The sequence below is a fragment of the Lonchura striata genome, chromosome 1 (genome assembly GCF_050655825.1).
Source record: "Lonchura striata isolate lonStrDom1 chromosome 1, ASM5065582v1, whole genome shotgun sequence".
NCBI lineage: Eukaryota > Metazoa > Chordata > Aves > Passeriformes > Estrildidae > Lonchura > Lonchura striata.
The window spans coordinates 6,525,324-6,539,486 of record NC_140703.1 but is presented as its reverse complement, the minus strand read 5'-3'; the positions used below and the strand labels follow the sequence as shown (position 1 = coordinate 6,539,486).

The following is a 14,163-nucleotide window of genomic DNA, read 5'->3' as shown; positions in this document are numbered from 1 at the left end:
CCTAAGTCAAAAAGAGAAAGGAAGCACCACTCTAACTCAGCTGCTCCAACAGCCTTCTCAGCAGACAATTTCAGCATTTTATGCACCAACAGTCAATGGTAAAATAAATGGCCTTGAACTCAGAGTCATATCTCCCTGCTGCCCTGTGGCTGGGGAAACTGAGCACTGCTTCCATTTGTTCTCACGCTCATTCAAGGAATGTTGAGAACTTTTCTAGCAGTGCCATCACTTAATACAGATCAGGCAGGGAGTACTCAAAACACCATATTAGCCAATCCCCCAAAAAACACAGATGTTCTCTGCACATGTGGCTCTGAATCCCACATTGGCAGAACTGACTTCAATCTACATTCCTATTTCAAAATGTGCTATGCTGAGAATGAAATGAACACTATTGCCCAATTCTCTTAACTGTTGCTGTGCTCTGTGAGGATCCTGGTGCTGTTCAAACACATTCTCCAGCTACATCTCTCCCTAAGGGAGACCTGTCTTCGGGACTCCATGGAATTCAAGGTGTGAGAGAGCACGGAGTTCTACAGAAGTTTGAGCTTCCACCATTTTATGCACAACCTTAACATTTTCAGTATTGCAGTCGCACACTTGCAAAAGTCCCTTTTGTGAGTATTCACCTGTGGGATGACTTTCCTGCTCCTCCAACCAAAAATCCTCACACCCCAAACATAACAAACAAACAAACAAAAAAAAAGAAAAACCTCTCTCCCCACCCCCCAGAAAAGCACATACCAGAAAAGCTCTGAAATTCCAGCCAGGGTTAATAAAGGTATAGTCCTAAGTGATAGCATCTCTCTCACTTTCCTCTGCAGCTGTTGGAATCCAGGAGGAATTCTGGATATCCAAAAAAGCAAGCAGACATCAGGGGGCTTTCTAGATTGTAATAGAACAAGTTAAAGATTCAAACCAGACCACCTGGATTGGATCCCAATGGCAAAATTTCTCTGGTCTTGGGTTAATCAAAGATGGCAAGTACTGCATTAAACAACAAACAAAAAACAACCAACCAAACAAGCAAAACTAAAAGAAAACCACAACAAAACCCCAAAAAAACCCAACACAAACAGCAATTTTTTGTGTTTATTAAGACAAGAAACAATGCCTGCTTCTTCAACAGCACCAGAACAACAGGTTCAAAACCAAAGTACACTCCAGCAAGTTCAATTTAATGAAAATATACAGAATGTGTAAATGCATAGTGTACATTGAAGGTAAACTTTGAATCAACAATCTTATTTAAAAAATAAGCATCTGATACCATTATAAACAATCCTCTGCAATATTAATCAAGAGGAAAAAGCCCCATGTGTTTTCCAAGCATCCTGAGAAGACATGGGTTATACCTAAATGTATATTACTGAACTGCTATCCTGCTCTCACAAAACTGTGGTGTCAACTGATTAAGAACCATGTGATGCAGTTAATGGTAAAAATAATAACTGGGATGAAATTCAGAGAAAATATTTGCACTTCAAAAAGTAGTAAAATTTTCCTCTGATATAATAAGAACAGTTCTAATGAGTTGAGGATAAAAATACAAAACGTCAGAAAACATCATCTAACAAAACCCCCTTGTGAAATGTAATTGAAGTCACCATATTTAAATGTCAAAGAAAGAAAATGCATAATAAATCTTAGTACACTAGGGATCCAAGTAATGAACTAAATTATTGGTATTATTCTGGAAAATTATCTTTAACAGCACTTGTCCAGCAGAAAGAAATCATTAAACTCCAATAACTTCCTGGCTTTTACATTCTACTATTTTTGTATTGGTAAAGCAATGGCAATTACACCTTTACATACTTTTAAGGGTACCTTTTTAAGATACTATTTGTCTCATCTTTCAGTTGCAGTGGGCAACAACATATGGGTGGACACATGCAATTATTGTTGTCATGGTAAGGACAGGGCAACTTGAAATTTATTGCAGATAAAAAATTACCTTCCCTCCACTCCCTCCTTTTTTTCTTTGAGGTAACCTTTGAAGTGGACTGAAACATTTTGTGTATATCTGTGTCTATACTTACCTATGATTTAGGTCACATTAATTCAAATTAATTACTGTCCTAGGGTGAGGTTATGATGTTTGTATCCCAAATTATTATTATTATGCTGGATATTGTATTCTGTGCCTTCAAGACTGGCTCTGAGAGCGAAGGCTCTCAGAGAAGAAGCAGAGAGTTTGTTATCAGCCTGCACTCCTCCACATTCTGCTTGACTGTGTGTCTGGGCATGGACAGGGCAGAACAGAGTGCTCCTTTGCTTTTTAGTTAGTTTAGCTAGCTAAGGCAAAGTTGTTTTCCCTGGACTGGTTTTCTTTCCCTTTCCTTGGAACTGTTCAAGCCTGTTTCAGACTGGGACCCAGGGAAACACCGAGAGCTTGCACTTTGTGGTCTAGCAGGGCCTGCTCTGGGCAGCAGCTTTTCCCAGTGCCCAAGGGACTGATAACAGAGCACCACCCACTGGAGAGATTTTCTGAATTTGTCATCTCTTCAGAGCAGCAAATGAGTTTTGCCATCTGGTATTGCTCATTTTTTGTGCTGGGGAGTGCTTTGCCTGTTTAAATAAACAAGTTTTTTCCCACTTCTCTCCAAGGAAATTTTTCCTGAACCAGTTGAGGGGGAGGGACTGTGTGGGTTTGCTTTCTTGGGGGGCCCCCATTTGGAGGTTTTCACCCAAATTTGTCCCAAACCAGCACAATTACCCAAGACATTTTTGTAAGAGGCACAAACAAGTAATGTAAAAATACGTATTTTATTATTATGTACATTTAGAGGTTCAACTTAATTTAAACTGATACAGGTTTTCCTTCTTCAGTTCCATCTTTTGCCTCAAGACATGATGCTGCTGCTTCCAAATATTCTTCTTCAGTGACCTGCAGAAAGATATCAATTTTGTAATATTTTTTAAAATTATTTCACTCTCCTTGATCCTGAAAATCCTCTGCTCATACTGTCACTGTAACAAGAAAGGACAATCTACAAAGACTACTATCTTCTCCAAAATTAAACAACCTGAAGGACAAGAATATTCAAACTAAGTTCAGGGAAGATGCCATATCCATGGCTAACAAGTTTCAGAAGATATTAAGTAGGTTTTTTTTTATGTCTCTTGTCAAACAAGTAAGTACAATTATTGATCAGAAGGCTCTACAATAGCTGCTCTTTAATTCTTACAAAGACTTCCTATGTTTAAATATGTCTTGATAGTGGTTATTTGATTATATGTGGGTTATAATATTTTATAGTTCCATTTACCTCAAAGTATTTTTCAATTGGACAAATCAAATAGTATGTTTCTTAAATGGCACAATGCTTTTTAATAAGAGACTTCAGAAACAGTGCTACCACATCCTCTAATAAATTAGCAGTTAGATTTCTGATTTCCATTCACCTGTGAATATTTCCATTCCTAAAGATATGTTCTTGAGTATACTACCTACCTGTAATTCAAAGTGTCCTCTATCAGAGCATACCTTGCTATTTGGTAGCCTGTACTTCACCACTAGTGAACTTACCAGCTTCTTTGATCTTTCCAGCAGTCTGTGCCACACAGTGTGGTGAGCCTGTGTGAAATGTCATTAAATCATGTTAGCAGAGGTAAAAAATAATCATAGAACAGATTTTACTAATGTATAGAAATGATGCCACAAAACCGTAATAATGCCCAGTTTAAATGTTCTGTTTTATCAACTGAAAATTTTGGTGTCCAGTTTGCCAATATTCATGTGGGGGACTTGAATAAATGTCTACCCATCACATGCCCCATCCCTGAAGTGTTCATGGCCAGGTTGAACAGAGCTCTGAGCAACCTGGTCCAGTGGAAGGTGTCCCTCCCCTTGGAAGGAGAATTGGAACTGTATGAATTTTAAGGTCCCTTCTAACCTAAACCATTTTATGGTTCTATGATTCATCCACTGAATCATAATTCCCTGAGGAATTAATTGGCAAAAATGGGAATTATGCTTAGGAAGGAACACAGAGATGAGCTGAGGAACCCCTGAAAACTTCCCCAACTAAGACAATAGTACATGTGCTAGACCACAAGGTCAAAATTATGTAAGTCAACACAAATGGGAATAAAGACTCCAGCCTCCACCTTCAGTTCTGCAAAGCCTTTGTTTAAGACTAATTAGAGCTAAGAAACTTTTTGTTGCTGCTACTTTTTACTTTGGTGTTGTGAAATTCTTTGAATGGTATCTTTAGCACAAGTATAAATACAAAGCTCTTTTAAGCACTGTCAGTAGCCTAGATTAGTAGACTGACATGCACTTAGGCAAGCAGAATGAAATATCCATGCAGGAAAAATAACATCATGGGTCCTCTCATGCAAACTTTTCTAGTTCTGACTGCACATCCACAACTGTTTGAAGAAAATGAACCCCAAATATCCAACACAGTCACCATCAGGGCCCTCCCTTTCTACAGTTCTCAACTATGAATTCCATTTAGCTACCAACACAGCACCTAACAAAGATAGAAACACAGGTTATATGTTCTGATTTAAAGAAGGAAAACCTGTGCAAAATTAATTACTTACCTTCAAATGGACTGGCAAGGACACACCCTGGAATCTCCTTATCAATTCAGACTGGTCAGTCTGAAGATTATGGGCTGCTGTTATCTCGTACTGGAAACAGAAACCTGTCCTTGGAATATGAGGACCTTCACTAACATCTACAAAGTCACCAAACCTGAAAGAACAAAAAAACCCCAGCTTATATGCCAAATATATTTGGAGCGAAATACAAGGAGATGAGGTTTTATTTTTGATTAGCAAATTCCAATCCACAGAAAGAAAATCCACAAGAAACCCCAAACCAAATCTACACAAATCTCTAGCTCAGCATTTTTACGTTTCCTAAATTAAAAATACAGATCACACGATTTCCTTAAATGAACGTAGAAAATGTAAACCTCAGGTCTAGGAAAGGATCTTGGGTTTAGAAAGTTTGATGTCATGTTGGCTCTACAACTGAGATAACTGTCATTCACCAGAAAAAGATTTGTCTCTAAGATCATCTGTTTCCCACAGTACAGTGTTTACAACCTGCACAGTTATTTCCCTTTCCAGTTCTTGGAAAACTGCAAATCAATTAAGAAAAGAGAGACAGCATAGTACAGCAAAGAAACACTGAGAATGAACCTCTCTCAGAAGGCAATAGGTAAGCCCATTTTCTCCTTTATTGAGCAAATCAACGTGGGAGGAAGGAGAGAATGACAAAACATTTTTCTAAAATTTCAAGAATGACCATTGCAAAGTCATCTGTTCTTTTAGATAGATTATGCTCCTTAAGACAGAACAAAAACAAATTAGGAACTCTTTAAACATCTATGCAAATGAATATCCTACAATAGCCTAAGACAGAGAACTCCCTGAGATATGAGGCAATTATCCTGCCTCCAGACTAAGAACTCTGCATCTTACACTGTATCCCCAGGATGCTGTTCTATTCTCATCTCCACCACTACAAAGCAGTAGATTGCAAGTTAGGAAGATCGTGACAACTCTGAAAGAAAAATCCATTATACAATGCTAACTCTTGTTTTCAAACAAGTATTTGATTTGTATTTTATTTAGCCTGTCAAGCTCTAGAGATTCCCTTAGTTTTCATGTAAAAGTACTGAAAACAGTAAGACTTCTCTAGTACTTACCATCCTTAACATAACAAGAAATAGAAATGTAGTATCACAAAGTATCACAAAATAACGGTTATATTAAAAAAACCAAGCAAAGAAACCACACCAACAACTTAAGACAGACCACAGACATTAATGAATACAAATGATCTCTAAATTGAAAACCATCCCAAGTAACTTGCTCTTCTCACTCGTAATAAACTCAAATGTTCCAGTGAATCATTACAGAATGGGAGTTCAGTTTTGCTTACCTATGTAATGGTACAATTCCTTCCATATTTTGAGCAGCTTTTTTTTCTATCATCTCCATTTTGTATCTGGACAAGAAAAAAAATTATTTTAAAATCCTAACCTTTAACACCTTGCTCTTATAAAAACACTTCAAAAACAAATTTAATTCATTTAAAATTCCTAAAAATCATGTTTGTAGCTTTGAGACTGGTTTAAATTCCTAATGAGAACCCATATTGACACACTTCATTAACAGACCTGTTAGTTAACCTCAGTTCATGGACAAATTACAGAGATTTTACTGAGCACTACTGAAAGGCACTTTAAAAATAATGCAATCATCAGGCACAGTCAACATGGGATCCTGAGACAGGATGTTTGGGAATGGTTTAATGCTGTGCTGGGAGGCAGTTCAAACTAGACACTAGGAAGCATTTCCTTAGGAGATGGTATTCAAACACTGACCAAGTTTCTTGGAGAGGTGGTCGATGCCCCAAGCCTGTCACTGACTAAGAGGCATGTGGGCAATGCCTTTAATAACTTGTTATAACTTGTCAGCCCCATATCAGCCAGGCAGCTGAACTAGGTGGCTGTTTTAGGTCCCTTCCTATTGAAACATCTATACCAGTCTATTCTGTGCATATTTTATAGGAGGGCCATGCTCCCACAGCAGTTTTGTTCAGAAAGATACAATACACCTACTACTACAAATAAGAGTTTTTCAGGTCACCTGTAAGACTAGAAGATACCCTGACATCACCTAAACTGACTTGATGCAATGTGTAGCCCTTAACATCTGGTTGCCTGCAATACAGGAAAATGCTCTCTGTGCTTTCTATACATGATATCTAAAGGTACCATCTAAAGTCAGCTCCCACCTGCTGTCAATGCAGTGGAGACAATGATCCATATGTCACATTAAAATGACCTTCAGCACTAAGCTAAAAAATTTGCTATTTTGAAACTTTAGCTTTATTGTAGTTTAATTTTGGTTCACAAAATTATAAATTATTTCTCATTTTCCCCCTACATCTCTCCAACTGCCAAAAAGCTGTGGACCAGAAACATGGCTGAGGTATTTTTTTCAGCAAAGAAGACAGGAGGTTTTGAACAAACCTATTTTTATAGCACAGGCCAAAGTATTTCACCCATTTTCCCTTGCACAGTTCAAAAACTGCAATTCATTAAATCTTCATTTCAAGATACCAGGACATGAAAAATATTCATTTCTTAAAGTATGGAAGCTTTTCAGAAAAGGCTACCATGTCAAGGCTAACCACCAGAGTTTCAATTTAATAGCAGTGGAATCTTGAAGCTTGCTAGTGAACAAAAGAAGTCTCAGTCTTCCAGTCTGTCACAAAACTACATCCAGTAAAGGTGCCTGGTGTTGGCCTCTGAAGAGAATAGTAAGAACTAAGTAAGTTGGTGTGGAAAAAGAATGAGGCAGGCTCATTCAGAGCAGTGGGAGAAGTACCTTCTTACTTCACCTGTCACATCTTATTTTAGATTTATAAAACCAAGCAAAGATTTTACTTGATTTCTAATTGCCTCTTTGAAAGAAAGGCAAATTCAGACACTCACACATTATGCTGAAACATTTCACGTGCTACTTTTGCTTCAACATGCAGTGTTTCGAAGGGAAGGTCTTGATGGATTAGCTTTCTGGCATCCCTTGTAAGAGAACTGAAGTTGTCCTAATAAAAGAACATAAAAACTGTAACCACCTTGTCATAGCTGTAGTGAACAGAAAAAGCACAGCAAACACTAAATATTAGTCAAAGCAACAAAGATCATCTACTATAAACCCTAAATACAACAATTGTATTGTAGGAATGTCTTACTATTATTGTAAGAGCACTATAGGTCATCACTGTTTTAATGGACAGATTCAATGCCCAGTCATTTCAATGAGAAATAGGCATTTTTCCATCAAAACCAATACATATTAATTAAACTGCCCATGTAGGCAGTTTAATAGTAGGTTTTCTCCTACATGGTACTACATACACAGTCTTGCTACTGTTGAATACTCATTTATAAATCTTGTTTCCCAGAATAGTGTCTTCACTTATAAATAAGCTCTATTATGATAGATCAAAATGAAAAAAAGGTACTGAATATTTAATAAATAAAAATGTGTCACCTTGGACCATAATCTGAGGTTCTGCATAATTCACATTTGCTCATAAGTAAGAAATTGTTAGGCGGTGGAATTACATTTAAAATGTCATGTAGAAAATATTTCTAACTAAATTACTTCAGCCACAAGATCATATCAAAGAAAAATTCTGCATTGTACCAATATTGCTTTGCTAGCCATACACCCCTCTGGTGGTTTTTGGGCACAAGAACAAGAATGGACACCAGATGGGTAAAACATTTGTGATCACAAATGGTTGAGATTTAGAATATTCAGATTATTAGATTTACTGCAGAGCACGAAACATAAGCAAGCTATTAAGGAGAGCTGCAGCTGAATGTGCTCACAGATTTTATTCAACAACAAACTGCTTCTGCTGTAAACCACCAGAAAATATGCCTTATACACACTTTTATTTTCAGAATCTCTACTCACACAAAGACTGTGGCTGCATCTACATTACCATGCAAGAGCAGCTGAGGAGGAACAGATCTCTACAGTAACAAATATGGCACTGAGGTCCCAACGGCCCCATCAACTGTTTCTGAATTTGTACCAGACTAGAATTTTCTCTAGCTCCACAGACCTAAAGCCTGAAAGCATGTGGAAGACAGCCCAAGGCTTATTTGTGTCTGAAAGGAAATGCAAGAGCACTCTGCCATAGCACCAGTGTGTGGCAAATGCAGAGATCAGCTCCCACAGACTACTCCAAATGTGCACTAACTAAAAGAGGAAAAAAAGCTCTCTCTTCTCCCCTATTAAAAAAGAACAACTGGACAAGGACACAAGCTATAGAACTTTTTTGGATTTACACCTGAGAAGTGCTTACATTTGTTGGTTTCCAGTCATTCAGTTTATTGTCCAAAACCACATCACAACAGAAAGCTCCAGAGATCACTGCAGTTCCATTCCAAAGATAAAAATATTCATGTTTGTAACAAAGTATGCATTTTACAGTCATACTATAGTCTTACAACAAAATAAATTAGAAGAAAAACAGAATTACTTCTAGAAATAAATAATAAAACGAAAGTTTTCAGCTCTGATTATACTATAAAATGACAGATTGAACTTGTGTTGTTTTAATTTAATTTCACTGAATGTGAACCCAGTAAAATCACACTGTTTCTATACATGCAGTACAATGATATAGCTCAGCATATCCAAGATTATTCCAAATTCTGGTAGAAGTGAAATATTTACCTGTGCTTATCAATCACAACAAATGCTAAAATTGCTAAAAAGAGAAGCAGTTATAGCACTCTACATGACCAACAACCAACCTTCTCATATATTAAATGCATAGTTATGCAGGTTTTGTTATTGAAACAACCTCTTGTGCATTTTCTCACTTTTCTAAATCTTAGATCACAGATGAGCAGAAGTTGTAAATAAGGTTGATTGTACCTTAATAATCTTCCAATTTGGTGCAGACTTTTAGAAACTGAAGGGATGGACAAGTTTATGCAGTTATTAAAGCAAATTCCACAGAGACATGTCACATCACATCTAGAAACCTTGCTCATGTCACTTCACAATACAGAGGTTTAGTTACTAATTTCAGCTATGAAATCCTAAGTGGTCTGAAATCCAGAGGCCACACAGACCTTTTTTCTGAACATTGGTAACAAAATTGGTTTTAGTGTGGTTATTATAAATTAAAGGCAACAGCATGCAATACACATATCAATGCTAAGTACCATCAATCATTGGAAATCATTTTTCTCTAAGTTTGGTTATTAAACTTGCTTGAGAAGCAGCAAAAGACAATCAATATAAAGCACTTCTATCACCTGGCACTTCTGGAGTTTTAACTAGGTTGACTGAGTATTCATCCTTGAATGCTCGCTCTAGCACACATGCCATGATCATGGCACAGGAACGCCAATATGCCTACAAAGAGAATTTCAGAACAGGAATTTAATGCCTAGAAGCTAATTATTAAAAAAAAAAATCCCCTAAAACTTAACTGGATGATGCACAAACCTAGCTGCCAACTCAAGCATTCCACCCCTGGAAGTGTTCAAGGCCAGACTGGACAGGGCTATGAGCAACTTCGTCTAGTGGAAGGTATCCCTGCCCATGGCAGGGAGTGGAACAGGATGAGCTTCTAATGTCCCTTCCAACCCAAGCTTTTCCATGATTCTATGATTACTTTCTTTAGTATTTAAACTTCTATTCAGAGATGATCTTCCAAACAGAATTAAATTTAAAAAATCAAAACTGCACTTAGAATGCAAGCCAGATGTACCCCTGGAGATATTTAAATCTGAAATCAGAGAATAATACAACAGTTGAAAGGAAAGCCAACAATTCACCTAGCCCACACACTAGTCCAGCTAATGATAGCCATGGTGAACCATTAAAAAGACATTAAAAATGTCTGAACTTTAATGACAACAAAGTTCAAGAAAGCAGACAGGCATGGAACTGAAAGGTGCACACAGAATCAAGTGGTCATAATTAGGGCCACCTGCAAGACAAGGTACAGAGAACCAGGGTCACCTACAACGGAACAGGATAATAACTTACCTTGTTTACTTCCTCTGGATCTTCATCTTTGAAGGTAAGGAACTTAATTTCACATGATTTGGTCAGGGGTCTGTACATGTCCCAGATTTCACCATCCACAGAAGCCAAAACAGAGTTCTTGCAATGCCATTCACTTAAATCTAAAGAAAGTAAAAAAAACCCTGAAGTATTAGTTAGTTATTAACCATATTTCTCAAGATCAGCAATTCAGACTGCTGCATTTCTAAGAACTGCAAGTTTCATATTTGTAAATGACCTGGAAGGATGAACTGTGAAATAAGCCTCCAAAAACTAACTGTTTTTATTTCAATTGACAGCAAAACATGATGGGCTAGTTCAGAAGTCCATCCACTTACGCATGGCACAGTTGTACGGTGTAGACAGAGCCTTGTTCATGACAAACACACTGCCATGGTGCAACTTCCCAGTGTATTTCACTTCAATTTTCTCAATCCTTGGGTGAAGAGCCAATTGTCTCTCTTTCTCTTTGGTGAAGAGCTCATTACGCATCCGAACCACCTCGTTGGGTGTCAGTCGAGAGAAAGCTGGTGTGGAGATGTACCCTGGTGACAGGAGAGATATTGAGTAAGCAAGAATCCCGGAGTAAGCAATCCTAGGGTGAGTCCAGCAGAGCATTCCTCTTATGAGAATAGCCTGAGGGAATTGGGCCTGTTCACCTCAAGAAGAGATGAGTGAGAGGGGACCTCATCAATGCGTGTTAGTGTCTGCAGGGAAGGGTCAGAGTATGGACCAAGCTCTGCTCAGTGCTGCCTTGCAATGCAACAACAAGCAAGGGGTAGAAACAGACACACAGAAGTTCCACATAAACATGAAGAAGAATTTTCCTGTACAGTGACCAAGCACTGGAACAGATTTTCCAGAGAGGGCATGGAGTCTCCCTAACTGGAGATATTTCAGAACCATCTGGATGCAATCCTGTGCCATGTGCTCTGGGATGATCCTACTTGAGCAGAGAGGTTGGACCAGATGACCCACTGTGATCCCTTCCAACCTCAACCATGCTGAGTTTTTGAAGCCTTTTTACAAGGTTTTGGTTTCTACAACACTTCTGATCACCCACCTGTCTGTCTCAGTACGTACAAGGCAGAACTTCTGCAGCTCCAGCAAGTGACCATGCTGGGCCCCTGCACTGCCTGCACAAAGTCACAACAGGGGACTCTGAGGGAACAAAAGGGGTCAAAAAGATAATGAGGGGTCTCAAGCATCTCTCTTATGAGGAGGGACCATGGGAGCTGGGCCTGTTTAGTTTGGAGAGGAGAAGACTGAAAGGGAATCTCATTAATGTACATAAATATCTCAAAGGCAAGTGCCAAGAGGTTGGTGCCTCACTCCTTTCAGTGGTGACCAGCAACAGGATGAGAAGCAATGGCCATAAACTAAAACACAAGAAGTTTCACTTCAACATGAGGAAGAAATTCTTTCCATGGACAGCTGCCCTGGGAGGGTGGGGAGGAGACATTCCAAATCCACCTGGACATGCTCCTGTGTCACCAGCTCATGGTGACCCTGCCCCGGCAGGCCTGGATGATCTCCAGAAATCTCTTCCAACCCTATCTACTCTGGGTAGTCGGTCCTATGCAAAAGTTAATGTTGCTCCCCGGCTGCAAAGGCCTTTCCCTTTTATTATCTGTGGCCTAATAAGGGCACCTCAGCCCATTGGTTTATTAAAAAAATATGGATATTGATCTAGTACCGATATCCAACTGTGACGGACAAAAACTCTCTAACAGTTTAAAGTTAGAAAGTGTGTGTTTATTCGACACCGGGCAGCATGCGGGATAGCTCCCAAATCCACACCATGCCTTCCAGTTGATTACAGAGCCCTTTTATCCACACAAGTATTGAATACCCAAAATACAAATACATATTCATCATTTTGGTACATCCCATTCCCTGCTTCGTATGCTAATCACTCCAAAAGCTATTAAGCATGCCTAGTTTGTCCCTTGAAATGGGTCGGTGTCCCTTTTATGGGGATGGGTCCCAAAATGAGGAAGTCAATGAAGTCTTCCTCGTTCTGACCCTTCTACCTTTTCAATGCAAATATGACAAATGAACTCTTGGTAGAACTCCCATTCCTTGTCTTCAATTGGTTTCAGAACAGAGGAGGCCCACAATTGTCTTATGTTCCTAAAGCTATTTGTCAGTTTCTATATTCTTCATTACAAACCCATCCAACTAAACATTGTGCTGACAAGCAATCCATTATTAGTTAACTACTAACTCTTTAACTTCATCAAGGCCTACTCATTTATTTTAATTAACTCCAGTACGGCTTATCTCCAACTAAAATCTTAGCTCCTCTAAAATCTCTAAACTCCTTAAAATTTACGTTTCACCACGGAAGCACCGCCGCAGTACAAGCCCGAGCTCGGCCCGGCCGCGGACTCCCGTTTCCCTCCTGCATTCCCGTTTCCCCTCCTCATTCCCGTTCCCCCCGCACTCCCGTTCCCCCCGCACTCCCGTTCCTGCATTCATTCCCGTTCCCCCCCACACTCCCGTTCCCCCCTCACTCCCGTTCCCCCCTCACTCCCGTTCCCCCCGCACTCCCGTTCCCCCCCTCACTCCCGTTCCCCCCTCACTCCCGTTCCCCCCCTCACTCCCGTTCCCCCCTCACTCCCGTTCCCCCCCTCACTCCCGTTCCCCCCGCACTCCCGTTCCCCCCCTCACTCCCGTTCCCCCCCTCACTCCCGTTCCTGCATTCATTCCCGTTCCCCCCCTCATTCCCGTTCCCCCCGCACTCCCGTTCCCCCCCTCACTCCCGTTCCCCCCTCATTCCCGTTCCCGCACTCACGGCTCCCGGCCCGCAGCCCGCGGCCGGCCCAGGGCCCGGCCATGCTCCCGCCGCCGCGGCGCCGCCTCCCCGCGCTCCGCCGGAAACACCGGCGGCAGCCGCGCGGTTCCGCCGCCGCCCCGGGACCCGCCCTCAGCAGCCCCGCCGCGACCCACAGCCACACAACGTGCTGTTTGTTATTTACTATTTACCACTTACCATTTACTCCGTTGGGAGGGAGCCGCAAAGATCGCCGCACGCTCTCATGGTGCGTGAGAGGCTGGACATTGCTCGGCCGCGGAAGATCCAGTGCCGTGGGCATTCCTCTGGGATTCCTCAGAAATCCATCCCCGTGTGCTGGGCTCATCCCAAGCCCCGTGGGCAGCAGGGCAGGGAGGGTCATTTGTGAGTGATCTCTCAACCCGCAAGCCTTTCGCTATATTTTGTTTTTCCGTGTCCAGTTGAGGAGGGCAGTGATAAAGTTTGGGGAGCGCTTAGTGTCCAGCCAAGGCCAACCCCTCACACCTCCCAGCTGCCCACCCTCCCCAAAAGATGCAATGCAAGTAGAAACTAGCTGCTGCCCATGCAGGAAAACCATGGTTCACATTTTAAAAAAATAAATAAATTTATGAAATGACTGAAGAGTTCATTTGGATGCTTTACAGTTTAGCTGGTGATGGTCTTCATTGCAATCCTCAGCTGGCAATGGTATAAGCAGCCATCATGAAGCCAATGTCAGACAGTTACACTGAATTAGTGTCATTAAGAGCTAAAGCATGTAATTAAACTCAGCATAAAAAAAAAAAAAAAAA

At 40.4% G+C, this 14,163-nt stretch overlaps 1 protein-coding gene across 3 annotated transcripts; it reads right to left on the bottom strand.

The window, feature by feature from the left end:
• Window positions 1–1,078: 1,078 nt before the first annotated feature.
• MRPL39 (mitochondrial ribosomal protein L39) lies at window positions 1,079–13,850 on the bottom strand. Of its 3 annotated transcripts, none has more exons than XM_085591206.1 (10): window positions 13,571–13,850; window positions 10,914–11,120; window positions 10,558–10,697; window positions 9,819–9,918; window positions 8,855–8,922; window positions 7,467–7,579; window positions 5,906–5,971; window positions 4,555–4,708; window positions 3,533–3,580; window positions 1,079–2,890 (listed from the first exon to the last, which is right to left on the bottom strand). In XM_085591206.1, exons 1-10 carry the CDS (start codon window positions 13,752–13,754, stop codon window positions 2,804–2,806), a joined length of 1,167 nt encoding a protein of 388 aa, XP_085447332.1. In that variant the 5' UTR covers window positions 13,755–13,850; the 3' UTR covers window positions 1,079–2,803. The 3 variants fall into 3 exon arrangements, with proteins under 3 accessions (XP_085447332.1, XP_021388075.3, XP_085447434.1); XM_021532400.3 differs by lacking the exon at window positions 13,571–13,850 and adding an exon at window positions 13,373–13,432; XM_085591308.1 differs by lacking the exon at window positions 13,571–13,850 and adding an exon at window positions 12,609–12,734.
• Window positions 13,851–14,163: the final 313 nt, after the last annotated feature.

Excerpts from the sequence above, each read along its gene's own strand:
- MRPL39 (XM_085591206.1), bottom strand. The coding sequence starts at position 13,754 with ATGACCCTCCCTGCCCTGCTGCCCACGGGGCTTGGGATGAGCCCAGCA. Across the intron at positions 5,972-7,466 it reads GAAATGTTTCAGCATAATGT|ATACAAAATGGAGATGATAG; the intron begins GTGAGTGTCTGA and ends TTTCTTGTCCAG. Across the intron at positions 2,891-3,532 it reads TGGAAAGATCAAAGAAGCTG|GTCACTGAAGAAGAATATTT; the intron begins GTAAGTTCACTA and ends ATCTTTCTGCAG.